This window comes from Loxodonta africana, chromosome 17 (assembly GCF_030014295.1).
Source record: "Loxodonta africana isolate mLoxAfr1 chromosome 17, mLoxAfr1.hap2, whole genome shotgun sequence".
Lineage (NCBI taxonomy): Eukaryota > Metazoa > Chordata > Mammalia > Proboscidea > Elephantidae > Loxodonta > Loxodonta africana.
This window is the reverse complement of record NC_087358.1, coordinates 5,791,693-5,819,083: the sequence shown is the minus strand read 5'-3', so window position 1 is coordinate 5,819,083 and position 27,391 is coordinate 5,791,693. Positions and strand designations below refer to the sequence as shown.

General features: G+C 41.7%; 1 protein-coding gene across 6 annotated transcripts in view; it reads left to right on the top strand.

The window, feature by feature from the left end:
- The window catches only part of B3GLCT (beta 3-glucosyltransferase), a 133,758-nt gene that overhangs the window by 79,117 nt on the left and 27,250 nt on the right, over positions 1 to 27,391 (top strand). For 5 of the 6 annotated variants that reach the window (XR_010318169.1, XM_064269948.1, XM_064269947.1 and 2 more), the window contains 5 exons: positions 5,495 to 5,614; positions 5,726 to 5,761; positions 7,027 to 7,096; positions 20,388 to 20,501; positions 23,540 to 23,639. Coding sequence is in view for 5 of the 6 variants with exons in the window: in XM_064269948.1 (XP_064126018.1) it covers positions 5,495 to 5,614; positions 5,726 to 5,761; positions 7,027 to 7,096; positions 20,388 to 20,501; positions 23,540 to 23,639 (440 nt within the window). In the remaining variant the exon portion in view is untranslated. The remainder of the gene's footprint in view (positions 1 to 5,494; positions 5,615 to 5,725; positions 5,762 to 7,026; positions 7,097 to 20,387; positions 20,502 to 23,539; positions 23,640 to 27,391) is intronic. The other variant, XM_064269946.1, reaches the window with a different exon arrangement.

Here is a 27,391-nt window from a genome sequence, read left to right as displayed (position 1 = left end):
ATCGGCAGTTTGAATCTACCAGCTGCTCCTTGAAACCTTATGGGGCAGTTCTCCTCTGTCTTATAGGGTCGTTATGAGTCGGAATCAATTCAGCGGCAACGGGTTTGATTTGTCTGGTTTTTTTGGATGTTTTAAAATTAGGAAGTAGCTTATTGGAGGAGAAAGATACTTATTTAAAAAAAAAAAAAAAAACTTCTACGCAAAGGAAAGAATGACCAGTTGAAAACCAGGGTCTGCCTAGATAAGTTTAAGGAAAAGTCAGTTCTATTATGGATACCCAGCTTTGGAAATTTATTAAACATTGATTAAATACAAAATAATATTTCTAACATATGTGAAAAGTGTGAACATCAATCAGAAGATACCTATGTAGCCACCACGTGGCTTAAGGGTAGATTCTTGGCAGCTCCTGTGCGTTAGAGTAGAGCTGTGCTCCGCTCAGAGGCACCTTAGAAAAAAGGCCGGGTGATCTACTGCTGGAAAAAAAAAATCAGCATTAAAAACTCTATGGAGCACAGTTCTGCTGTGGTTCACATGGGGTCGTCCTGAGTTGGAATCGACTTTGATAGCAACTGCCACGCAAGCAAGCTTTCTTTTGGTGTTTGCCTCATTATCTTTTTCTTTCGACTCTTTTGTGTCCTGTCTTTTAGATGTGGCTCTTTTAAAGGAAACTTACCTTATTTCTCCCAGTTTGACAGTCTTTATGTTTAAAGTGAATTTCCATTTACATTAATTGTAATTACTACCACAGTCAAACCTGCGAAGCCAGAACCTGTGTAAAGCGGAAACCTGTCAGAGAAGGAAAACTCAAATATTTCCCACTATATTTTTAAAACTGTTTTCCCTTCTATTAGATTTTTTCTTTTTTTATTCCATGTTTTTCTCCTTGACTATTTTGGAAATTTTATCTCTTCGTCAGTACTTTCCTAGTTATTTTAAATATTTTAATGTATATATTCATAATCTCACAATATCTTAATTAATCAACATTCTTTTACTCTGATTATTCCACCCCCAGTGTACATGTTGTTGTTGGCCAGTATATTCTGTCTTTTTTTGGGTAACCCTGTAAATTAGACATTATCCTCATTTTATGTAGTTAGCATTAGCTTAACTGTGTATTTCCAAGTGTGTTATTATTCACGATCTCCTCTTGTTTCTTAGACTTTATAACTGGGATCCTTTTTATTCTGCTTGATAAGTCTTTTAGAATTTCCTTTAGTAGTGAATTCTGTCTCTGTCTTTCTCTGTGTTTTTTCTTTTCCTTTAAAATATTTATTTCAGCGTTGTTCTTGCAATGTAGTTACATCCCGGCGTATACAATTTTGGGTTGTTATTTTCTTTCATCAGGGTGGTGTTACTCCGCTGTGTTCTGGCCTTTGATGTTGCCATAGTGTTGAGAAATCAGCCCTCAGGCTAATTGTGGTTCCTTAGGTGTGCTGGTGGTACAATGGGTAAAGCAGGCGACTGCTAACTGAGAGGTCGGTGGTTCGAAACCTCCAGCGATTCTGCAGAGAAAGATGTGGCAGTCTGCTTCCATAGAGATTAACAGCCTCGGAAAGCCTGTGGGGTTGCAGTGAGTCGGAATCGACTCATTGGTGGTGGGTTTGTAGATAATTTATGGTTTCTCTCTGGTTCCTTTTAAGATTCTTTCTTTGTCTTTAGCATTCTGCAGATTTACTACATTATGTCTGGTAGGTATAACTCTTACTTTTTTCTTAACCCTGCTTAGGATTCAGTGGACATTTGTTTGCTAATGTTTGCTGATGTTCAGCAGTTCTTAAAAATCCTCAGCCATTGTCTTTTCAGTTATTTTCTCATCCTGATTCTCTCTCTGATCCTTTGGGAACTTTAGATGTATGCTAGCGGTATGACTCTCTTATATTTTCTGTCTTGATTTTTTGCTGCGCTACGTTTTAGATCATTTGTAGGGATTTGTCCTTTTAATTTTTTCAACTGTGTCTAATATGTTATTTATCCTAATCATTAACTTTTTCATTTTAATTATTATATTTTTAATTTCTAGAAGAAGTTCTATTTGGTTCTCTTTCAAATTTCCTTTCTTGTTTTGTATGATCTTTTTTTGTGTTTTGCTCATGTTTAAAATTTTTTCTTGTATTTATAAAAGTATATTAAAAAAACAAAAACAAAGCCATTGCTGTCGAGTCGACTCTAGCTCATAGTGACCCTATAGGACAAAGTAGAACTGCCCCATAAGGTTTCCAAGGAGTGCCTGGTGGATTCAAACTGCCAACCTTATGGTTAGCAGCCAAGCTCTTAACCGCTGTGTCACCAGGGCTCCAAAAGTATATTAAACATGGTCGTTTTATAACCTGCGTTTGGTAATTCCAGCACCTGAAGTCTTTTGTATCTGGTTAAGCTATGTCCTCTGGCCTTGGCTTATTGTCCTTTGTCTGTGTGTGATTTTTCCGTGAGTACTCTTGTTCCTTTGGAACTTTATCTGTGGCGGTTCTTCACGCCCCGTGTTCTTCACGCTGTGTGTTAAAGTTGTGAATTCCCACAGTAGGGATTTGTGTTTGCTTCTGCCCTCTGCTTGAGGGTTATACTAACTTGCAGCTACTTTAAATTACTCAGTTTTAGATGTTTTTGGGCCACACAGGAGGCACAAGTCAGGAGGGGCTGGCTTTTGGTTATGGAATCTCAGGGATTATCTCCCTTCCCCCCATCTAGCTACAAGGCCCAGCTTCCTGTGGGGTTTTGCTGTGAGACACTCCCCATCTCAGGCGGGCTCCAGGCTTTATTCTCTGAACTTCTACCAGAAAACCCAGCGCCAACAGAGTTCCGCTGAACCTACTGGAGAAAATCAGTGTTTGGCCCTTCTTTTGTCTCCTAGGATTCTCACATTCACGTTGTTTTTGTCCTACATGGTTTCTCTGCTTTCGTGTCAACTTGACAATGTATTTAAAATATTGTATCCAGCATTTTTAGGTGCTGTCTTACCCATCTTCTTATTGTTGTCATCAGCTTGGTTTTGACTCATAGACCTATGTCCAACAGAAGGAAGCACTGTCTGGTCCTGCGCCAACCTCACAGTCGTTGTTATGCTTGAGGCCATGTAGCCACTATGTCAGTCTATCTCATCGAGGGTCTTCCTCTCTTTTACTGACTCTCTACTTTACCAAGCATGATGTCCTTCTCCAGGGACTGGTCCCTCCTGATAACATGTCCAGAGTATGTGAGACAAAGCCTTGCCATCCTTGCTTCTAAGGAGCATTCTGGTTGTACTTCTTCCAAGACAGATTTGTTTGTTCTTCTGGCAGCCCATGGCGTATTCAGTGTTCTTCGCCAACACCATAGCTCAGATGCATCGATTCTTCTTGGGTCTTCCTTATTCGTAGTCCAGCTTTTGCATGTGTATGAGGTGACTGAGAACATCATGGCTCAGGCCAGCACATCTAGTGCTGTCCTAACAGAAGTACCACGAGTGGGCGGCTTTAACAAACAAAAACTTATTTACTCACAGTTTAGGAGACTAGAAGTCCAAATTCAGGGCACCAGCTCTAGAGTAAGGCTTTCTCTCTGTGTCGGCTTTGAGGAAAGGTCCTTGTCTCTTTACAACTTCAGTTTCTTGATTCCTTAGTGATTTTTTTTTTTTTTTTATAATGTTTATTGTGCTTTAAGTGAATCCCTAGTGATCTTAACGTGACATCTGTCTTCCCCCATCTGTGCTTCCTGGCCTCTGTGTCTAAACTGTTCTTTTTATATCTCAAAAGTGATGGCTGAAAACACACCCTGTACTGATAATGGTCTCATTAACATAACAAAGAAACCCTATTCTCAAATGGGATTTCATCCACGAGTATAGGGATTAGAATTTATGGTACGTATTTTATTTTTGGGAGACACAGTTGAACTCATAACAGTTACTTTCTTCAAATAGGTCTTTCAGGGTATCTAATTACCGTGACATAGGAAACCAGAGTCAGGGATAATACCTTCTTATGTCTTCAATGAAAGGACGCATTGAGTTGCTGCACATCTGCTGCAAAAGACCTCTTTAAAGTGTTGAAAAGCAAAGATGTCACTTTGAGGACTAAGGTGCGCCTGACCCAAGCCATGGTATTTTCACTCGCTTCATATGCACCTGAAAGCTGGATGATGAATAGGAAAGACTGAAAAAGAATTGATGCCTTTGAATTAGGACATTGGTGAAGAATACTGAATATACCATGGGCTTCCAGATGAACAAACAAATATGTCTTGGAAGAAATACAGCCTGCATGCTCGTTAGAAGCAAGGATGGTGAGACCTTACCTCACATATTTTGGACATGTTATCAGGAAGGACCAGTCTGTAGAGAAGGACATCATACTTGATAGACAGTCAGCCAAAGAATGGAAGACCCTCAACGAGATGGACCGACACAGTGGCTGCAGTAATGGGCCCAAGTAGAACAATGATGATGAGGATGGCTCAGGACCGGGCAGTTTTTCATTCTCTTGTATATGTGGTCACTGTGAGTCGGCACCGACTCGACGGCACCTGAAAACAACAGCGTCTCTGTCATGTTCTAGAAGGTGTTCTTCCCTGCAGTCTTTTGTGAGTACTTTGGAATTTTTTGGAGGCCAGACTATTGATTCATAGTTAATTGTTAAAAAATTAGATGGCTCCATATGAAATGTTAAAACAAAAATCATATTAAGCCAATAATAGAAATTGATTGAAGTTTGTTATAACATACGATTTGCAAATTGGAGCAACCTACATTTCTGACTTAATTCCTCTCCCCAAAAAAGAAAAATGTTCCAACGAAGAAAGATCTTTCACCGATTTTTGTATTCCATGTTATCACTGGGAATTATGCATTGCCATGGATAAAGGGCCAGAGCGGAACTGATGAGACAGTTTGTGGTCACGTGGGATTCCAAACAGCATTGTCTTGGATAACAGTTACCGACTCTAAGGCTGAGCTTCTGGTCTGACGTGGTTTCTGTTTTCCGACACTAACCACACGTAGGTAATTCTGTAAAAGAGCACAGTGCCTGAGACTAGACTGTTGTTTGACTTGAAGGTGACTTCCAGGAGTCCAGTTTTCGGAAGCCTCAAAGATCATCTTGGGGCCACAGAGTGAGTGTGTCACCCCAACCTCCATGGGACCCAAAAATCTGAATTCTATGAGAACTAAAAACTTCATTCCTCAGAAATTACCATTTTTGTAGGTAAAAATAAATGTCGAATATTCACAATTATTGTGATTCAACCTGAAACTCTGTAGAAGACGCTGTCTTCTGTCTCTTGAGATGTTTTTTGCATTCTTAAAGGGTTGCTGTGGTTAGGTGTTCAGCTGCTAACCATAAGGTTGGTGGTTCGAATCCACCAGCCACTCCTTGGGAACCCAGTGGGCAGTTATACTCTGTCCTGTAGGGTTGCTATGAGTTGGAATTGACCCGACGACAACTGGTTTCGTTTGGTTTTATACTTGTGGTGCTGGCTGAGTTCTGCCTTTCATTGCTGGTCTCCTGTCTCATGACAGATTGCCCTCTACATCTGGGACAAAGGTGGCGGACCCTCCCTTACTGCAGTGCCTGAGTTTTGTACCGATGGCGTGGGCCCCAGCTGTGCCACCAGGTTCCATTCTGCCCTTCCGCTTTGTGTAAGTGAGAGAGGAGACTCTACCTTGTGTATCACGGGAACATTGGCATGCCCTATGTGATATTCCCCTAGCACTTTACATACTTAAAATTGAACATTTCCTCTGTGCCAGGCAGGAGCGACATGTCATGTTTCTACTACCTGCCAGGTGAGTACTGGTGGTGTCCCCATCGTACAGGTGATAGGAGAGGCATCAGGAAGTTCAGTACTTGGCTTAGAGTCACACAGCTGCAGGGACGGGAGTGAGAATTTGGCTCCGAATCTCACCCCACGGTCTGTACAGTATCGCCTCCCACCCTGTTGGTCCCATGTGCCCAGAGTCATAGTTTTGCTGGTGATACAGTGTGTGTCTAATAAAACTTCTTCAGAGCTCGGCGGTGCCGAGGTTAAGAGCTCAGCTGCTAGCCAAAAGGTGGCAGTTTGAATCCACCAGCCACTCGTTTGAAACCCTGTGAGGCAGTTCTACTCTGTCCTGTAGCGGCGCTGAGAAGGAATCAACTGAACGGCAATGGGTTTTATAGAATTTCTATCCTGTTTCCTAGAAAGACTGTTTGAACGTTTTCTGTCTCAGCTGGTGACCCTGCCTTTGATCTCACCTCAGCCTATCCAGAACTTTCAGAATGAACTTACTTGTTCTTGCAGACCCTTGGTCTAGTCCCCAGGGTGAGCCTGAAGACCCCCGAAACTCACTATATTGAGTTTCTTTTTTCATAAGGAAAAAAATATTAAGAATACTCAAGTGTTGTCTGTTATATTCCAGTCAGTCACACTGAAGTCTGTGATGTGTGCCATTTTAAAAGATATATTTTATATGTTACACATATGTTGCTATTAGGTGCCGTCAAGTTGATTCCGACTCATCGCGACTCCATGTGACAGGATAGAACTGCCCCGTAGGGTTTTCTAGACTGTAATCTTTACGGGAGCAGATGGCCAGGTTTTTCTCCCAAGGAGCTGCTGGGTAGGTTTGAACTACAGACCTTTAAGTTAGCAGCCAAGCATTTAACCATTGCACCACCAGGGCTCCGTGTGTTTGTGCATTGCAACAATGGGAGAGAACCTGTAATGTTTGCAAAATCCCTGAAGGGGAAAACCTGTCTGTCTTGGCATTAGGCTTGCTTTCTCTTTAATGCTCTTTTTAGGGAAGGGGTGCAGTGGTTAAGTGCTTGGCTGCTAACTGAAAAGTCGGCAGTTTGAACCCACCAGTCACTCCATGGGGGAAAGCTGGGACAGTCTGCTTCTGTAAAGAGGACAGCCTTGGAAACCCTATGATGCAGTTCTGTTCTGTCCTATAGGGTCTCTATAATTGACTTGAAAGCAATGGGTTAGTGCTAGGGCATTTGTGTGTCATGTGGGTGCGAATTTAAGGTAACGCTGAATCATGTGTGCATGTGTGTTTTTCTTGTTTTCTAGGGAAATCCAGTGAAGAAGGAATATATCTTTGTTGCTGTAAAAACATGCAAGAAATTTCATGATGAGAGAAGTATGTTTCGGGTTATTCATTTTTTATTGAACTTTTAAAATCCAGGCTGCCTTTAATAACAAAAATAGTCCAAACCAGGCATAAACTCGAGAAAGGAACAATGACAGATGTAATGTTGAATGAAAACAGTAATTTAATTGGTGAAACTCATTGTGCCATTTCAATCGCCAAGGTCAATTAGGAAGGACAGTTCTGTAGTAAAGCGTATGTGCCCATCACCCTTCTAAATCTCATTTAGATTAGTGTTCTAAATGGGAAACAAAAAGGCTTTGCTGTGGGAGCCTCCTCAGAGACAGGATTGTGAATAAAACCTCGCTTTTCAGAACAGCCTCCAATCATGATGACCGGACCCTGTCCAGGAACAGTCTCTGAAGTGCGTGAAGGTTAATTCAGGGGATTTCAAGGTTAGAGAATGTGAGAAAGGCATGTTTTCTGAAGACTGTTCCTTCTGTTCATGTTTATTTTAAATATACACGTTAGAAATTTTTTTTTTTAAAGATAAGTATTGGCTCGTGAATGGGTGTATTGGAAGGAGCCCTGGTGGTGCAGTGGTTAAACACTTGAGTGCTAACCAAAAGGACTGCGGTTCGAGCCCATCAGCAGCTCCATGGGAGAAAGATGTGGCAGTCTGCTTCTGTAAAGATCACAGCCTTGGAAACCCTATGGGGCACTTCTGCTCTGTCCTATAAGATCACTATGAGTTAGAATGACTCAACAGCACCCAACAACGGTATATTTGGAGAAAAGGAAAAAGATACCTTGTAAACATGGTGCCTACTTGAGGAAATCCTGGCCCGTGAATAAATGTTTTTATTCACTTTTTGGTGTCATTACAGAATAAAGCTGTGGTGATAATGTAAAAAGGAAGTAGGTGCTAAATATAAATAGGCATAATTCTTCTCTTTTTTCATCTTATTTCAAGCAGCGCTTTTCTGAAATTGCATATTAGACAGTCATTTGTGTGGCCCAGTGGTTAAGCGCTTGGCTGCTAACCAAAAGTTCAGTGGTTTGAACCCACCAGCCGCTCACGGGAGAAAGTTGTGGCAGCCTGCTTCTGTGAAGATTTATAGGCTTGGAAACCCCATGGGGCAGTTCTGCTCTGTCCTGTAGGGTCGCTATGAGTCAGAATCCACTCGGTGGCAGTGGGTTTTATTTTGGTTTTTGCATTTCTAATTTTAGTACCCTTTCTGATTTTTTTTTCCATGAAAAGACTGTCGATTTCATTGAACATGCCATATTTATGTAGGAGCGATTTCCAAACCAGCTATTATTTTTGTGGGACTGGAGCTATGGGGAAAGTTCATTATGTATTTCATGTGATAATATGATACTTGTAAAAAAAAAAATATTTTAAAGGGGAACGTATTTTCCAAATAAAAGATTAGAATTTTAGATTATAGTATTTTATAAGAAATTGGCCTAAAAGAAAACCCAGTGTTAATACTTTTAAAAAGTATGTTAACTATAAACCTTCATTTTTGCCTGTAAGAAAAATAACCCATTGTTATCAAGTCAGTTCTGACTCACAGGGACCTATAGGGCAGAGTAGAACTGCCCCGTGGAGTTTCCAAGGCTGTCCTATTTACTGGAAGCAAACTGCCACATCTTTCTCCCATGGAACGAGTGGCTGGTGGGTTCAAACTGCTGACTTTTCAGTTAGCAGCTGAGTGCTTAACCACTGTGTTTTGTTGGGGGAGGGGGGATAATAAACATCCATCCATCCATTGCTGTCAAGTCGATTCCAACTTATAATAAAAATAGTCAATTTAAATTCTAAGTCCTATTAAATCAGCCCAAATAAATAGGTGCATTCATTATAAATGAGTCCTAAAATCAACATAGCATGTCAAAATGAAATGCTCATCAATCACTAATTTAACCCAAATTTAAGGTTGTTATGCTTCCATGGTAATCTGGAAGGGCTTGCTGGGATAATCGTTGGCATATATCTTTAAAGAAAAGACTGCCAAGGGCAGCGAACTATGCTCCTTTTTTTTTTTTTTAACAGCGTGCAGCGGTGTTTGAATTGATCTAATTGACCTGGAAGCCTCGCTCTCAGTAGTGGTTCTTTTCGTAATACTGATGTTAAGAATGGTGACATTGGTGATGGTAGATCCTGAAACACCTTTCTCAAGTGAAGGCAAAGCAGAAACCTAGGGACCAGCCTATTGTATTTTTCATGTTCTACAGAAATGGAAAAAAAAAAAAAAGTCTTAATTTTTTTAAAATTGTGCTTTAGGTGAAAGTTTACAGCTCAAGTTAATTTCTCATACAAAATTTTTAACACACATTGTTATGTGACATTAGTTGAAGTCCCCACAATGTGACAGCACACTCCCCTTTCCACGCTGGGTTTCCCTTGTCCATCCAACCAGCTCCTGTCCCTTCCTGCCTTCTCATCCTGCCTCTGGACAGGAGCTGCCCATCTGGTCTTGCGTATCTGCTTGAACTAGAAGCCCACTCCTCATGAGCATTATTTCGTGTTTTATAGTCCAGTCTAATCTTTGAAGAGTGGGCTCTGGGAATGGTTTTAGTTCTGGGTTAACAAAGTGTCCGGGGGCCATGCTTTGGGGTTCCTCCAGTCTCAGACCGTTGATTCTGGTCTTTTCACTAGAATTTGAGTTCTGCACCACGCTTTTCTCCCGCTCCGTAAAGGACTCTCTGTTGTGCTCCCTGTCAGGGCTGTCATTGGTGGTAGCTGGGCACCACCTAGTTCTTCTGGTCTCAGGCTGGTGGAGTCTCTGGTGTATGTGGACATTTTGTCTCTTGGGCTGATATTTTCCTTGTGTTTTTGGTGTTCTTCATTCTGTTTTGCTTCAAGTGGATTGGGAACAATTAGTACATCTTAGATGGCTGCTCACAAGCTTTTAAGACCCCGGACACTACTCACCCAAGTGGGATGTGGAATATTTTCTTAATAAACAAAAAGTCTTAATTTTAATTTAGTAATTTTTAGTCATCTAGTTTACTGCTTTTGTACCTTGCATGAGGCTCAGATAGACTTTCCAGATATCCATCAAATGTTTTTTATTTTTGAATTTTGAGTCAGAAACTTTTAAAAGTTATGAAACGTGGCGAGCCTTGTTATGAGCCTTAATGACAAAGCACCCAAAGCCAGATGTGTTGATTTGCTCCTGTTAATTTGAATCTGGAATCATCAAAGCATGAGACCTCAAAGCTGTTTTGAGGTTTTCACATGTTGGGTTTCTGTGTCAGGCTGTGAACACGTCCACTGAAAAGGTGGTCAGAGGCCGTGGATTTCGGCAACTCTGATGCCCGTTTTGCTTGATGCACATGTAGCCTGCCAGACCACTGGGCTCTGTGCCTCCTTTTAGAAGTCTAGCCACCCGTTGACCAAAGAATTATCTGGTAATTCTGGTGGCACAGTGGTTAAAGCACTCGGCTGCCAACCAGAAGGTTGGCGGTTCCCACCCACCCAGCAGCTTCACAGGAGTAAAGACCTGACAATCTGCTCCTGTAAAGATTACAGCCTAGGAAGCCCTATGGGGCAGTTCTGCTGTGTCACATAGAGTCTCTGTGAGTTGGAATTGACTTGATAGCACCCAACAACTAGAACAGCAAACATCAGTTATAATCACAATACCTCAGAACCTGCTCCTAAGTCTGCTGATCTCTTTTTCGTTTTCTGGCACGCTCTTCGCGTACATTCTGTCACCTAATTCAGAGTTGACAATCTCCCCGTGATGTCATAATTACTGTTAGTCGCTTGATACTGTAGAGAAAGCTGAGCATGGATACACAACCGGCCTGTGTTCTCGCAGCTGCTGAGTAGCGGAGCTGGGGCTTGGGCTCGAGTTTTCTGGCTCTTTCAGATCCTGTGCTCTTTCTGCCATACACAGATGTAGTGTGATCTCCTTGAGTGATGTCACGAACACAACAGCTGATGAATGGTGTTTGATGTTCATGTCGGTGCCCTGCTTGGCAGAAGGCCACCCTCTACTTGGCCGGAAGCTGTGAAAGTAGACTTTTCAGTTTTGGTGGCAGCGGGGATAGGGAGGAATTGAAATCCACAGACTATCTCAAACACAAGTTGAAGTGGAGTTCCGACCTCCGCCCCTGTCCAGGCATGTTACTGCTACAGTCAAGCAGAACACCTAGGCTTTTCTTTTTCCTATTTCTTTCCCTGTGTACTCTGTGGTAGAAATGCTCAAAGTAGCAAAAGCCAAACAACAGTGAAGGAAATAACATAGATGTGACAGTGGATTTATCTCTGAAAATTTAAATTGAGACTCAGCCCCACTGTTGTTACTGCATTATTTGGTGACCGGCTCTCAGCTGCCCCTGGTGGTGCAAATGGTTAACATGCTGGGCTACTAGCCGAAAGCTTGGAGGTTTGAATCCACCCACAGGCTCCTTGGAAGAAAGGTCCGATGATCTACGTCTGAAAAATCAGTCACTTAAAATCCTCTGGAGCACAGTTCTGCCCTGACACACATGGGGTCGTCGTGATTCAGAGTTGACTCATGACAACTACGTGTTCTTTGTAGAGATAAGAAGCTATGCAAACCAACAAGTGAAAAACCAGCCACTGAAAACCCTGTGGAGCACAGTTCTGCTCTGACACACATGGAGTCCCCGTGAGTCGGAGTTGACGCAAAGGCAGTTGGATTTTGGAGACACTGGATGGCACAAGCAGTTATTGCACTCGGCCTGTAACTGAAAGGCTGGAGGTTCGAGGCCACCCAGAGGCACCTCAGAAGAAAGGCCTGGTGATCTCCCTCTGAAAAATCAGCCATTGAAAACCCTGTAGAACACAGTTCTTCTTTGACACACGTGGAGGTGCCGTGAGTCGGAGTTGGCTCGGCAACTGTTTTTTTTTCAGTTGTTGTTTTCTCACTTGCCCTAGCCACTGGCTGGAAGAGCGTGCTAGAGATGGGTCCCAGTAGTGGTGCATTGTAGTGTTGCAGCCTCTGGGGGTGAGGAGGAGGCATCCAACAGACAGGGTTCAAGGCTCTAGTCTAGGCACGGGATCAATATATATTGAATTTGTTTTTTATTGCTATGGAGGGATTTTAATAAAACCAAATTCCAAAATAAAAGAATGTTTTAAATAATGTACTTTTTTTGTTTTTTGCCTTACAATGAAACGTTTATGTTACTACCCTTGCGTCTGGATTTTGATTTAAATATAGCGTTCTTGTTGGTAGTTGCTGTTGAGTAGGCTATGACTCAGGGCGACCCCCTGTGTTGCAGAGTAGAACAGCATTCACTGGGTTTTCAAGGCTGCGACCTTTTGGAAAGGAGCCCTGGTGACACAGTGGTTAAGTGCTCGGCTGCTAACCGAAAGGTCGGCAATTCAAACCCACCGGCCACTCCGCGGGAGATTGTTGTTAGGTGCCATCGAGTCGGTTCTGACTCATAGTGACTCTGTATCAACAGAACAACACACTGCCCAGTCCTGCACCATCCTCACAATCATTGTGCTCGAGCCCATTGTCGCAGCCATACATCAATCCATCTTGTTGAGGGTCGTCCTCTTTTTCTCTGACCATCCGTTTTACCAAGTATGATGTCCTTCTCTGTGAAGATCACAGCCTTGGAAATCTTATAGGGCAGTTCTACTCTGTCCTATAGGGTCGCTATGAGTCGGAATTGATTCGACAACAATGAATATTGTATTGGTGTTGAGCTTTTAGAAGCAGGTCACCAGGCCTCTCTTCCAAGACACCTCTGGTTGGGTTGGATCCACAGACTTTTTGGCTAGTAGGTCAGCGCTTAACCGTTTGCCCCACCTGGGAACTCCTGTAGCATTCTTAGCATGCAGCAAAAGTAAATTCTGCCATTTGCCCTAAGAAAATAGCACACGTTGACACCGTCGAAACAGCAGTGCTCTCTGAGGTGCAAGCATTTAGTAAGGGTTTAAAGGAGCCTTAAAAGTATCATAGGAGGTGGTGAACTGGGCATAGCATGTGGAATTATATTTAAGCAAGGAAGAGACCTCTGGAGCTTTACAGTCCAGTGTGATTGCTTCCGCTTGGGCTCTGTGTTTGTCATTGTGTGACGTGCTGTCAGGAGATCTGAAGAATTTCCTGTGCGTCATTTTGTCAAGCAGCTCGTGAACATGTCTGAGCTGTCTCGTGGCAGCGCTGCTCCTGCTCGCTAAGTGGTGGGTTGTGAGATGCTGTCTTCCTGCAGTCTCCCTTTAATTAAAGGCGTTGAACAACTATTTGTTCAAGCCTTTAGCTCCTTTTCACAGCTTCCTGAGCTGTTAAAAATACAACACTTCATTCCTTTTAGATTAAAAAACAAAACCCTGACATCTTTACTGCTGTGCTTTCTCTAGAGGAGCAGGTCTGACCAAGTGTGTTAGAGGGAGTGCTGCACAGCTGGTGCTCTCTTTTATGAAAGAGGCTTAGAGGTATCCGTTGCTGTGGAATCGACTCCCGACTCATAGCAACCCCAGGTGACAGAGTAGGACTGCCCCTGGGCTGTAATCTTTATAGGAGCAGATCGCCAGGTCTTTCTCCCATGGAGCTGCTGGGTGGGTTTGTACCACCGTCCTTTCACTTTGCAGCTGAGCACTTAACCGTTGCGCCACCAGGGCTCCTTTGGCTTAGCGGTACTGAGGTACAATCAACCTTCTTTAAAAACTGGAAGTGAGGCTTGAATTAAAAGCCAGATGGAAGGCCACTCATGTGTTACGTGAGGTGATAGGGTTAATCGTCAAAGAGGGAGACAGTCTGGGTGTTGCCTAGTTCATTTCTCTCCCGGCTGTTAAATAGCTGAAGATTCTCCCAAACCCAGCCCGTTGCTGTTGAGTCAATTCCGACTCATAGTGACCCTATAGGACAGAGTAGAACTGCTCCATGGGGTTTCCAAGAAGTGGCTGGTGGATTTGAACTGCTGACCTTTTGGTTAACAGCCAAGTTCTTAACCATCTCACTACCAGGGCTCCAAAGTGCTCCAGATTGCCCTAAAATACTGCTTGAGATCAGCCATGAGGGAGGCTTTATCTCTCAGCCATTACGGTGAAGAATTGACCACACTCTGTCAGTGCGTGTCCTTAACCCTCTCCAGAGAAGAGAAGAGCCATCGGGGTTTTATTTTGTGGCCACTGACTCCAGACTGAGATAAGAGGTGCATTCGTGAATTGAAAATAGCACATTCTTAAACCAGTCATTTACATTTTTTGTTAAAATAAATTTTATTGTGTTCTTAATGAAGTGTTACACAGCAGTTTAAGTCCCCTTCAACAATTTCTACAAGTTGTTCAGTGACATTGGTTCCACTCTTCACAATGTGTGAACATTCCCATTATTTCTGTTCTGGTTGTTCCACTTCCACTCATCTAGTTTCCCTGCCCCCTTATATTTTTATCTTTATTTTAAAGTAATTGTTGACTGTTTGGTCTCATAGAGGTGATTTTTGTAAAGGACCCCAGTACTGGTATTCATTATTTTGTGAACCAGTTTGTTATTTAGCTACAGGGTGACCTCATGGGTTAGGTTCGGTTCAAGGTGTGAAGAGTGTCTCAGGGCAGAAGTCTTGGGGAGTCCTCCAGTCTCAACCAGTCCAGCAGGTCTGGTTTTTTTTTTTTTTCTTTTTTTTTGAGGAATTTGAGGTTCTGTTGCACATTTTTTCCCCATTCTGTCAGAGTCCCTACCATTTGATTGCGTGGTAGCTCTTTGTAAAATGTTCAAGAGTCAAGTTCATTTACATTTGCATTGGAGTTGGTCTTTGCAGGTAAACTCACTGGGGTAAAAATGTGCCGCACACTGACACGCACCTCCTGCTCTGAGTCTAGAAAGCTACGTGGAAAGTTTATGCCATGTGGGCAACTGGGGGCTTCATTATAGTAAAAATTTTATTTTGTTCCACCTCAGGTTATCTTGCGTCAACCCTTCTTTTATTATGTGGTAGGAAGTATCCTTCTCTTGATTAAAAATGAAATAATATGTTATTGGAAACCCTGGTGGTGTAGTGGTTAAGAGCTACAGCTGCTAACCAAAAGGTCAGCGGTTGGAATCCACCAGGTGCTCCTTGGAACTCTATGGGGTAGTTCTACTCTGTCGTATAGGGTCACTATGAGTTGGAATCGACTCAACAGCAGTAGATTTGGTATCATGTTATTATATTGAGCTATTATCTCAAAGTTTAATAGCTTTAGGAATACAGTGCCTCAGTATAATATAAAATATTTTATAAATGGTAGAATGAATTTAGCATTCAGCCACCGCTAATAAAACAGATCAACATTTTATAAGTCAGACTAATTGAGAATCAACCCTGGTTGAAAGTAAAGCCTGGAGGTGCTATGATAGAAGACTTTCGTAACCTTACTCATAAATTCTTCCCAGTTGGTGCATATGACAATATAGCACAGGCGTTATTCTGCTGGGAGGAGAGAGGATATGAACTGTTGAATGTTTCTAGTATTACATAATCATCATATCTTACTAACTTTAATAGTTAGGCTATTTTTAAATGTTTGTTAAGGGGCGGTAAGCACTTGGCTGCTAACCGAAAGGTTAGCAATTCGAACCCACCCAACGGCTCTGTGAGAGAAAGACCTGGCGATCTGCTCCTGTAAAGATTACAGCCTAGGAAACCCTATGGGGCAGTTCCACCCGGTCACATGGGGGTGCTCTGAGTCAGAATCAACTCGACTGCACTTACCAGCAACAGCAAAGGGTGGCAGCAAGTCTGACTTTGACCAAAGGATGAATCGCCCTTGGGAATAAAACTTTCCTGTAGCCTAATTTCCAAAGTAGTGCAGCCTGTTGTTGAAACTCCTGCAAAATTCAGTCCTCATTCAGCTGTTTATCGAGCACCTATTCTGTATGAAGCACTGTGCTAGGTGTTAGGGAACGAATCAAACACACAGTAACTCTTAACCTTTAGTGAAATTTCTGTTTCAACCATTTCCAACTAAAACCACAAGTAAGTATTTAGGTATAGTGAAAAACCCAAACCAAACCCATGGCTGTCCAGTCGAGTCAGCTCACAGCGACCCCATGTGACGGAGTAGAACTGCTCTGTAGGGTTTTCTAGGCTGTAATCTTTACGGGAGCAGACTGCCTGCTCGTTCTCCCATGGGTAACTCATTTGATTTTGATTTTAATTCCACTGTGCTGTTTAATCTCGATGGTAACGGGTTTTTATGTTGTTTAATTGAGCCCTGGTTGCACAGTGGTTAAGTGTTCGACTGCTAACCGAAAGGATGGCATTTCAATCCGCCAGCCGCTCCTTAGAAACCCTATGGGACAATTCTCCTCTGACCTGTAGGGTCGCTGTGAGTCAGAATCTAGTCAACAGCAACTTTTTTTTTTTCTTTAATGTGTTTAATGAAGCCATTGAGCAAAAAGGAAGTCAGGGCTGAAGGCTGAGGAAGGGGAAGCAGGATTTGACAGCCTGCAGGACTGCATGCTGGAGACAGAGGGAGACCCTTGTCCTTCCTTGCAGCCCCTTCCAGCCTTCTGCAGACGTTTTACCCAAGGGCCTGCATATTTAACATCTGCAAGCTGCGGGGCTAAGTCCTCTCGTTTGTTACATGCAAAGCAGGTGGCGGCTGTAGCGCCAAGGTTATGATCTTTGTTGTGCTGGGATTTGGAAGTAGAGCAGAGTAAATGTTTTTCTGTGTGTGTGTGTGTTTTTTTTTTTCCTCTCAGCCTTATCTATTATTTAAGGAGCCCTGGTGGTGCAGTGGTTAAGAGCATGGCTGCTAACCAAAAGGTCAGCAGTTTGAATCTACCAGCTCCTCCTTGGAAACCCCACGGGGCAGTTCTACTCTGTCCTCTAGAGTTGCTGTGAGTCGGAATCGACTCAACGGCGGTGGGTTTGGTTTTTCTTTGATTGGTGTGCAGTGGTTAAAGTGCTCAGCTGTACACCGAAAGGTCGCAGTTTAAACCTACCAGCTGCTCTTTGGAAGAAAGATGTGACAGTCTGCTCTTGTAAAGATTACAGCCTTGGAAACCCTATGGGGCAGTTCTACTCTGTCCCATAGGATCGCTACGAGTTAGAATTGACTCAAAGGCAACAGGTTTGGTTTGGTTTAAGGGGGTTAGAAGGAGCCTGTGCCGATGCAGTGTTTAAGGGCTTCACTGCTAAGTGAAAGGTTGGTGGTTTGAATCCATCCAGGGCTCCGTGGGAGAAAGATCTGGTGATCTGCTCCCGTAAAAACTACAGCCTAGGAAACCCTAAGGGACAGCTCTACTCTGTCACACCGTGTCGATGTGAGTCAGCTTGTCAACTTGACAGCAGCTAACAACAACAACGATCTGTTACTTAATGCATCTTCGCTGTTTTTGGCATGGAGAAATCCTTACACCTGGCTGCCTTTCCGTGATTACACAAAAATTTTATTGCAGTGTGTAAAAATGATTCATTATGGGTCACTGAGAAACCTGTGTAGAAATTGTTGAACGGGAACCTAAATTGCTATGTAAACCTTCACTGAAACTCAGTAAAGTATTATTTTTAATTTATCTATTATTAAATAATAATAAAATATTATTTAAGAAAATAACATGTAACAGATTAAAATAGATACAGTGAAACCCGTGAGAGCCGGAACTTGACAGGACTGCCTTCTTCTTGCAGATCGTGACAGTTTTCTGTCTTTGACAAGCTGTAGTCTTCTCATTCTTCTATTGCTTGTTTTAGTGAAAAACACTTACATTCTCTTTCTCTGACAGGTTTCTGCCTTAAACAGCAGTTGTCCAGAAGTCCTAGTTCTTTATCTTTCTTAAAAGCTGCAGAAAAGGGACTACAAAGTGATGGACTTTCATGCTTCTATCTGAGGGCTGTCTGAGCCTGACTGCCATTGCTGCCTGTGTAGCCCAGCACTTAACTTTTGGCATTGCACTAACAGTTTTTGCATATAATTTACTTTGATTTGCATTGGGGAAAGGGAAATGATAGCTGCTTTGATAAAGTCTCAAAAAGTTAAGTAGGTTTGGTTCCCTAGAGTTGAGATTCTTCAATTAACAGGATAAAAAGTCTAGCTATGGTGATCTTTTCCATTAAAAAGAATGATAGAAACACCTTCTTCCCCTTAAAATTTAGACATATATAGGCAGTTAACTTTTTTTTTTAAGTGTAGAAGAAAGTAATTACTTGGGTAGTTGGTCAAGCGAATTAATATCAATTTTTTAGTGATTAGTAATACAGGTCAGGTATAGAAACAGAGCTGTCTTTGAGCATCTAAGCTAAATTATGGAAAACCAGTGTCTTAGATTGGGTTTTCTAGAGAAGCAAAACCAGTAAAGTGTATGAATATATACATATAGAGAGATTTATATCAAGGAAATGGCTCACTCAGTTGCAGAGGCTGGAACATCCCAAGTCCATGGGTCAGGATAGAGGCAGGGGCTAGCGAACCCGAGATTGGCAGGTCAGAGAGTAGTGCTCCTGTTCCCCGGCCATGAAGATTGATGAATCCCAAGACTGGCATGTAGGACCCTGGTAAGCTGCTAGCTCAAGTCCCAAGAAATCAGATGAACAGGAGCCAGCTACAGGATCCAGAACAAGCAAAAGCCCATAAGCCTTGTCAGAATATCCAGTTGTATTCAATGCAGGCCACACGCCCGAGGAAACTCCCCTTCAACTGATTGGCTACTCACAGCAGATCCCATCATGGAGGTGATCATATAATATCAAATCTCATCATGGAAGTGGTCACAATATCATATCACTATCAAACCACTGAGAATCATGGCCCAGCCAAGTTGACATATAACCTTAACCTTTACAACCAGGAAAGTTTTTTTTTTTAGTGCGTGTGTTTATTTTTATTAAAACTATCTATTAATGGTAATTTGAGTTTAATGTTAAGTTTTACAGTGGTTCTCAATCTTATTTCTTCCACATTTTCCAAAAGTGCAGCACAATAATATCACCCATCGTAGGCCGTGGTTCTCAGTGACGAGGACGTGATCTTTATACGGTTGGGTTTACCTGTTAAAATCTGAGTGGGGACATGCATAGTTTGACATGGGCCCCTCCCATCTGCATGGTAAGAGAGCCAGGTTTGCATGTCAGCCCCCCAGTGCCCAGAGCCACACAAAAATATTTCAGTGCCAGCTTTTGTACAACCAAATATCTTATGAGATTTCGTTCCTTGGTTTGGAGCTTTAGGTCATGGTTTCATGGGATGTCCCAGTTAATTGGCCTAATAATGTGTTTAGTGCTTCGGTCTACCTCCTAGTTTGTTGCCTAGTGCCTTAAAAGCAGCCATCCAAGGCACAACAAGTGATCTCTATTCACCTGGAGCAACAGAGGAAGGAGGAGAGTCAAGAATAGGAAGAGGACATGAGATGTGTGACTAATTGCCTCCATGAGACCAGAAGAACTGGTTGGTGCCCAGCTACCATTACTGAACATTTTGATCAAAAATTCCATAGAAGAATCCTTTTCAAAAGGAGGGAAAATGCAGACCAAAATTTAAAATTCTCATGGTTTCCAGACTTTCTAGAGCCATGGGCTGGATGAACCTCCAAAACTATTTTCTTTACGTAATCTTTAACCCTTATACCAAAGATATGCCCTGGAGTCTCCTTAGGACCAAACGATAGTTTTAACTTAACTAGTAAAACAAAATGTCTGCCTTGAGTCTTGTGCTTTATTAAGAGAGCTATCTATATGGGATCAAATGGACAACAGCTACTTGAAAGATGAGACAGGAAGCTTAGGGGGCAGTGAGTTTGTTAATGGAGGAGGAACAGCTCTGAAAAGGTGAGAGAGAATGGTTTCACGCTAGAAGAATGTAATCAGTGTCACTGCATTGTACATGTAGAAACTATTGAATTGGTGTAAGTTTACGTGTATGGATTCTCAACAACAACAACAAAATAGATAGAATTTTTAAAATGAAGTAGAAAAACTTCCAGAAAAAAAAAATCCAATCCTTAGAAGTAATTCTGTCTCCCCTTCCCCCCAAATAAGCATTTTAAAAATCCCATTGTGAATTTTAAATGAAATTCCCTTTTCGGAAAAGAGAAACATTAATTAAAATTAAAAACAGAAGAGTATTATGAGACTGGAACAGTTGCCATCATCTGGAAGCGAGTGTATTTGTCACCAGGAGTGAGAAGTGCTCTGTCTAAGGGGTACTGAAAAGGGTTCAAGAAGAGGATTTTGATCCTGTGCGGTCAGCAGCAAACAGCCTCAGCGTTTCTCAGGTGTGAAAGGCAAGCACTGAATTGCAGAACACCTGAGGAAGAACAAGGAATGGCTGTCTTTCTCTTTAGGGTGTTTACTGCGCTGTCTTGAGTTTGTGGGATTCCCCAGTCAGTGAGTGTGACTACGTGGTTGTCGTCTCTGGCTTTTTCAGTACCCATCGTAAAGCAGACTTGGGAAGCACAGGCGGGTCTCATCGAGTATTACAGCGACTCTGCGGAAGGTTCCATTCCTACAGTAGATTTGGGAATTCCTAACACAGATAGAGGTGAGTCTTCAATTCCTACTATTCGCCCTATTCAACATTTCCATTCTATAAACATAGTCAATTAGGGTTAAAATGGAGTATTGTATTAAAAAACAAAAACCTGTTGATTCCAACTCACAGGGACTCTATGGGATAGAGCAGATCTGCCCCATAGGGTCTCCAAGGCTATAATCTTTATGAAAGCATACCACCACATCTTTTTCCTGAGGAGTGGCTGGTGGGTTCAAACTGCCAGCCTTTCGGTTAGCAGCCAAGTCCTTAACCATTGTGCCACCAGGGCTCCTTCTGAAAAGATTACAGTCTAGGAAACCTGATGGCGTAGTCGTACTCTGTCCCATGGGGTTGCTGTGAGTGGAAATCAACTTGATGGCACCCAACAACAACATCATCTTAAGAGAAATGTACACAGATGTTCACTGCAGTATTGTTAGAAATAGCAAAAAGCCGGAAGCAAGCTGAATGTCGCCGTGGGGCTGGTGAAATGTATTAAGGGGCATCATACTATGGAATGCCACTTGTCACTCCATACACTTGTCTGCATGACTGGTGTGATCACAGAGAACACAGAGTACACCATGAATATTTACACAAAACAAAACCAAAAGCGTTGTCGTCAAGTTGATTCTGACTCCTAGCGACCCCATGCAATAGAGTAGAGCTGCCCCGTAGGGCTTCCTAAGCTGTCATCTTCACGGAAGCAGATCACCAGGTCTTTTCTGCCGAGGAGCTGCTGGGGGTTTCAAGCCGCCAACCTTTCAGTGAGCAGTTTAACCACTGTGCCACCAGCGCTACTTAAGTATCTTATAGATAGTATAATTTTTGCCTCGTGTAGGTTTTCTTCCTTCCTTCCCCACCCAACGTTTTTACCCATGCATATGGATTGGCTCTTTCATGCCAAGGGCTTTCTAGTATGACCAAAGGGTTACAGGTTTTTGTAGGTCACATAGATACGATGGCGCACATGACAGTGACAGCAGGGTCTAATGATAAATTTTCCGTATCTTCATAATTCACCCTGGCGGTAAAATGTGATGGCCAGTGTTAATTTGTCATCTTCCCACACAAAGCTCCTCTTCGTTAGGTTGGAGCAATTTAATCAGCTGGTGGTGTTATCTGACTGCTGTGTGTCAGAGGAGCCCTGGTGACGCAGCGGCTGAGAGCTCAGCTGCTAACTGAAAGGTTGGCAGTTCAAACTCAACAGCCGCTCCACGGGAGAAAGACGTTGCAATCTGCTTCCGTAAATTTTACAGCCATGGAAACTCTATGGGGCAGTTCTACTCTGTCCTGTAGGGCTGGTATGAGGCAGAGTTGACTCAATGGCAAGGAGTTTGATTTTGATTTGCTTTGTATCAGCCACTGCTGGATGCTGGGTAGTTAGGGAAGAACCTGACAGTTTCTGTCCTCATGAAGCTTACATTTCCCATTCTGTGTGCACCTCTGAGAAGTACTTAACCACACTCAGCACGGGTTGTATGTACAGTAAGCACCATTAAATGGATTTTAGCCATAAATGTTAATATTTTAATTAGTAAATTGTTGGATGTATACGTAGATTTTCCAGTTACACACATTTCTTATTGTGGAAGTAGAAGTTTGGCCGCCTCACCTTCACTTGCTCTTTGTTTTAATTGTTTTCCAATGCTCCTGTCACATTTTTTTTCTATTACTTTCTGCTTCTCCATATCCTTTTATGAATAAAAATGAAGTAGCAAGCGTTGATTATGTTGTTCTATAATTTATCTTGAATATTTTACGTTAGCGTCACTCACAATTCCTTGATTAATGAAGCGCAGTGTAGAAGCAGATCGTTTGTACAGTTTTCATTTCTTCTGACAAGGCTAAATGCATTGCTGAGCCTGTCTGTATTCTTTCCTTTTCTGTTTTTTTTTTACCCTGCTTTTTAGACTTCAGTGTAGGTGGCTTTGATAATTGTTATTCCTTATTTCTTAATTGATTTTTAGTCTGGCCTTTTCATTGCCCATTTTTACATCCCACTTTATTCCAAAAGGAATTTGAGGTGGTTTTCAAAGATACAGACTATAATGATTAAAATTACATAGATCAAGAAAAAGGAAAATATAGGTCAAATTGAGCAGTTTGCTGCTGATACATATTAGTTAATATTAGTTTGTTTTCTACTGTGATATCAAATACTTAGTTGAAATGAGTAGCATACTCCCAAGTATATTATGCTTCTCTTGGTCCCAACATCTACCACGGCAGCTTCATGATTTATCTGTCAGCTTCTCGATAGAGGCCCTGAGAACAGTGACTATATTCTATTCAACAATATATTTTCGGTGGGTGTGCTGCTACCTGCCCCAGTGTCTGGCATAGTCTAAACTTAGTAGATATTTACAAAATAAATGAATGAAGATACCATCTTCCACGTTTGCGCCGTTGTCTTCGTGTGGTTGTAGTACTTGGAGATCTAGCAGTTCTTTTAGAATAGGAGTATCTACGAAAAGATGTCAGGCTTCTGTAATTGTTATGAAGCCTACAGCTTTCTTGTTTCTCTGGACTCAATATACTAGGCCTGTCTCTGCTTCAAGGAGCCCTGCTAGCACAATGGTTAAAGTGCTTGACTGCTTACTGAAAGGTTGCCAGTGTGAATCCACTCAGCAACTCCACAGGAGAAGACCTGGCGATGTGCTTCCATAAAGATTACAGCCTAAGAAACCCTATTGAGGAGTTCTACTCTGTCCAATAGGGTTGCTACGAGTCGGAATTGACTAAGCAGTAATGAGTTTTAGTCTCTGCTTCAATTTAGCAGTTTGGTCCTGGTTAAGTACCCTAATCTAAGTCTTCATTTGCTCATGTATGAAAGAATGGCGTAAACTTCATGACCTCCGAAGTTCCTGATGGTTCGCTATGTCCACAAAAACTAGAGAAGGCTAATTTTTTACCTTTCACGTTATCAAAGTGCGTGTTGTTATTCAAGCACTTGTAACAGAAAACCCAAAAAACGTATTTCAAGATGAATTACATATTTTTATGGAAAATAATAACAGTATAAGTTTTCTTCTTGCCTTTTACAGGTCATTGCGGAAAGACATTTGCCATTTTGGAAAGATTTTTGAATCATAGCCGTGACAAAATACCATGGTTGGTCATTGTGGATGATGACACACTAATAAGGTAAGGGATCATTCTTATCCAAGTATGTTTTAAATTAATTCAACATATTTTCATATTCAGAACCTATAATAGAAACTTTTGCTTCTGGCCAAGATGGAGTAACAGGGACTGGATTTACCGACCTATGTGAAACAACCAAAAAAAAAAAGATAAAATATATGAGATAAAGGTTTTTAAGACACTGGACAGTAGGCAACAAAAGACAATGATCTCAAAGACAGGAAGCAAACGATGTGAGCCTTAGACTGCTCGCAGCTAACTGGCATCAGAGAGTTTCCAAGTTGCCACTCAGGAAGGAGGAACCCAGGTAGAACCTGGCAGACTCCTTGAGTTAAAAAGACGAGGCTGAGAGTCTGGGGAGATCAAGACTGGTAGAGCTTATAGGACTGAGTATCAGAGCAGAGAGAGCTTCACAGAGAGAGAACACCGGGGATCTGTGGAGGGTCTCCCTTGATTATTCAGAAGAGCACTGATCAGTGCGTATGTGAGGAAGAGGAAACTACCAGAGGCAGCCAGAGCACCATCTCAGAGGACTAGAGGGGATGGTGCCTGAAGCTCACACAGAGCTGAGGTAGCGCCTGTTCGCACGAGCCACGCCAGACAACCTCATGATCCATGGGACATTGGGTGTAGAGTATGTGGAAGGATCTGCCTCCATAAAGGGGAATAATTATCCTTAGACTCAGCACTGCTCTGGTGCTGCCTAACAAGTCTTAAAAGTATCACCCAAAAGGATCAAACTGTTTTCCAGTAACTAGCTTGTATCTGAGAACAAAGCTCAAGAATATTTATAGAAATACAACATATCCGTCACCCAACAAGATAAAATTTACAGTGACTGGCATCCAGTCAAAAGTTTACAGGCATGCAGAGCAGCAGAAAAATATACCCATAATAAGGAGAAAAATCAGTCAATTGAAATCGTCCCAGAATTGATACAATATTAGAATTATTAGTTATTAGACTATTATTATTGATGTTATTATAACTATTCCATATGTTAAAAAAAAGTCAAAGACATGGAAGGTGTTAAAAAGACTGAAACTGAACTTCTAGAGGTGAAAATTACAATGTCTGAGGTGAAAAATAACACTGGACAGGATTAAAAGCAGATTAGACATTGCAGAAGAAAAGATAAGTTAACTTGAAGATGTGGCAGTAGTAACTAAGCAAAATGAAACACAGAGATAAAAGAGAATTTAGAATGATCACTGTGCCGTGGAACAATTTCAGATGACCTGAAATTGTGTAATTGGAGTCCCCAGGAGAGAAGAGGGACGGAAAAAATGTTTAAAGAAATACTTTCCAAATTTGATAAAACTATAGAATAGATCCACAAACCCAAGAGTCTCAACAAACCCAAAGCATAACCGTGACCACTAAAGCAAGGCACAGCCACCTCCCAGAATGTTGCCGTCTTCAACACCTCGTGGGGCATTTTTGCATCTGTAACTGCATCATATGTGCCTTCAGTCTTCAGCGCAGCCATTCTACTTGGGAGTTTTACCATATGCTTATTTTCTTCTTGTTTTATATTCAGTAGCAACAATACCTAACTTCTCAGTGATGTCTTAAATGTATTGTTCAACTTGAGCCTGTGACCATTTTCCTTTTGAGACTATGATACCATCCTTCGCCACCATGAACTTTTTGTAAATCGTGAGGCTGAATAACTGTGAGATTAAAGGTCAACTCCTTTTCTCTGTGAACAGCATGAATAGCAATGTTGTTATTGTTAGGTGCCATCGAGTTGATTCTGACTCATAGTAGTACTTCCCCATAGGATTTCCTAGGCTGCAGTCTTTACGGGAGGAGATAAGCCGGTCTTTTCTCCCACAGTGCTTCTCGGTGGGTTTGAACCACAAACCTTTCAGTTAGCAGCCAAGCGCTTAACAGTGTGCTTCCAGGGCTCTTTTGAATAGCAATAGCCACATCCTTAAGTTAGTCTTTCTATTATCACCAAAACCTGGAACTTTGATGTCTGCAGCCTGAAGGTCAATAAGCATCTGGAAAAATGAAAAAGACCTTGAATTTAAAACTCAAAAACTAAAATAAAAGGAAGTGGACAAAAAAAAGGGGGAGGGGGGGAGGAGAGGGAAGAAATGAAACTAGAAATTTTTGGACTCAGGTAAGAAATAGGAAAAAAAGAAAAAATCATATCTGAAATTAAGACAAAATTACAAAACACTGAAGAATAAATAAATCCAAATGAAAATTTAGTAAGGATGTGGAAGAAAATTTATAAAGCAATCAGGAAAATGAGAATGGGATACAGAAGTTAAATGGGTCTGAAAAATAGTGGTTGAGATGGAAGAGGCAAAGAAGTCCAACATACTTATAATTGGAGTCACTGGTGAAGAAAACTAAAAATGTGGAAAGAACGTTATAAATAATCAGAAAAAGAAAGAAGATATTAATCTATATGGGAAACCCTGGTGGTGTAGTGGTTAAGTGCTACGGCCTCTAACCAAAGGGTTGGCAGTTCGAATCCGCCAGGCACCCCTTGGAAACTCTATGGGGCAGTTCTACCCTGTCCTATAGGGTTGCTATGAGTCGGAATCGACTCGATGGCACTGGGTTTGGTTTTTGGTTTTTTAATCTACATATCGAAAGGACACACTAGGTACCCTGGAAAATTGGCCTGGTAGCAGTTCCTCCACGTATCCTTATAAAGCTATTAGATTTTATAGATAAAATCCTCTTAAATCTCCTGGCAAAAAGATGAAATAATCTAAAGTGTAAAAGAATTAGACAGGCACCAGACTTCTCGAAAATAGCATCAAAAGTACGATAACAGAGGGGAAGTGTTTCCAACGAATCTAAGCAAAGAAATTGTGAATTGAGGATTTTATATGCAGCCATGCTGTTCTTCAGTATCAAGGTGATAGAAAAGTTTCGAATGTTCAGAACTAAAGGAATATTTCACACATGTCCTAACCAAGAATGATGACTGAGGAAATTTGAGCAAAAAGACTGATTTACAGCCTTGGAAACCCAGTGGGGCAGTTCTGCTGTGTCCTATAGGGTCACTATGAGTCCAAATAGACTTGACAACAACAGGTTTTTTTGGGGGGGGTTTTAAGTTGTTAAAACTACTGTTTTCCAGAAATGATGATAAAAGTATTACACATCAGGACCTATAAAGTATCTTTTAAAAACTGGTCAGAGGAAAATACAGAGCCCTAAACCCTTTTATAAGACACCCTGGTGGCACGATGGTTAAGCGTTTGGCCACTAACTGAAAAGTCAGTGGTTTGAACCTATCCAGCAACTCCAGGACAGAAAGACCTGCGATCTGCTCTCGTAAAGATTACAGCCTTGGAAACCCTATGGGGCAGTTCTACTCTGTTGCACGGGGTCGCTCTGGGTCAGAATCAACTTGATGGCACCTAACAACAGCAAACGTTTTTTATAAATTAAAAATAGAAATAAATAGTTTGATTCCCAATTCAAAAAGCTCGAAAAAGTACCACAAATTCAACCCACAAAAGCACAAGGAAGGAACTAATATAGATACATAGAGAAATAATGAAGTAGAGAACAAAAGAGGATCAAATTTGGGTTCCTTAAAGTAAGCAAACTGTGTTGAATGATTTCCAGGAGATATTGTTAAGTGAAACAAACAAGAACGGCAAAGTGCAGAAGAATATATTTAAAGTGCTACCTTATGTGTAAGAAGGAGGAGAAATAAGAAAATACACATGTATCTGCTTATCTTTACAACAAGAAACAACAGATGAACCAGAAAAAAA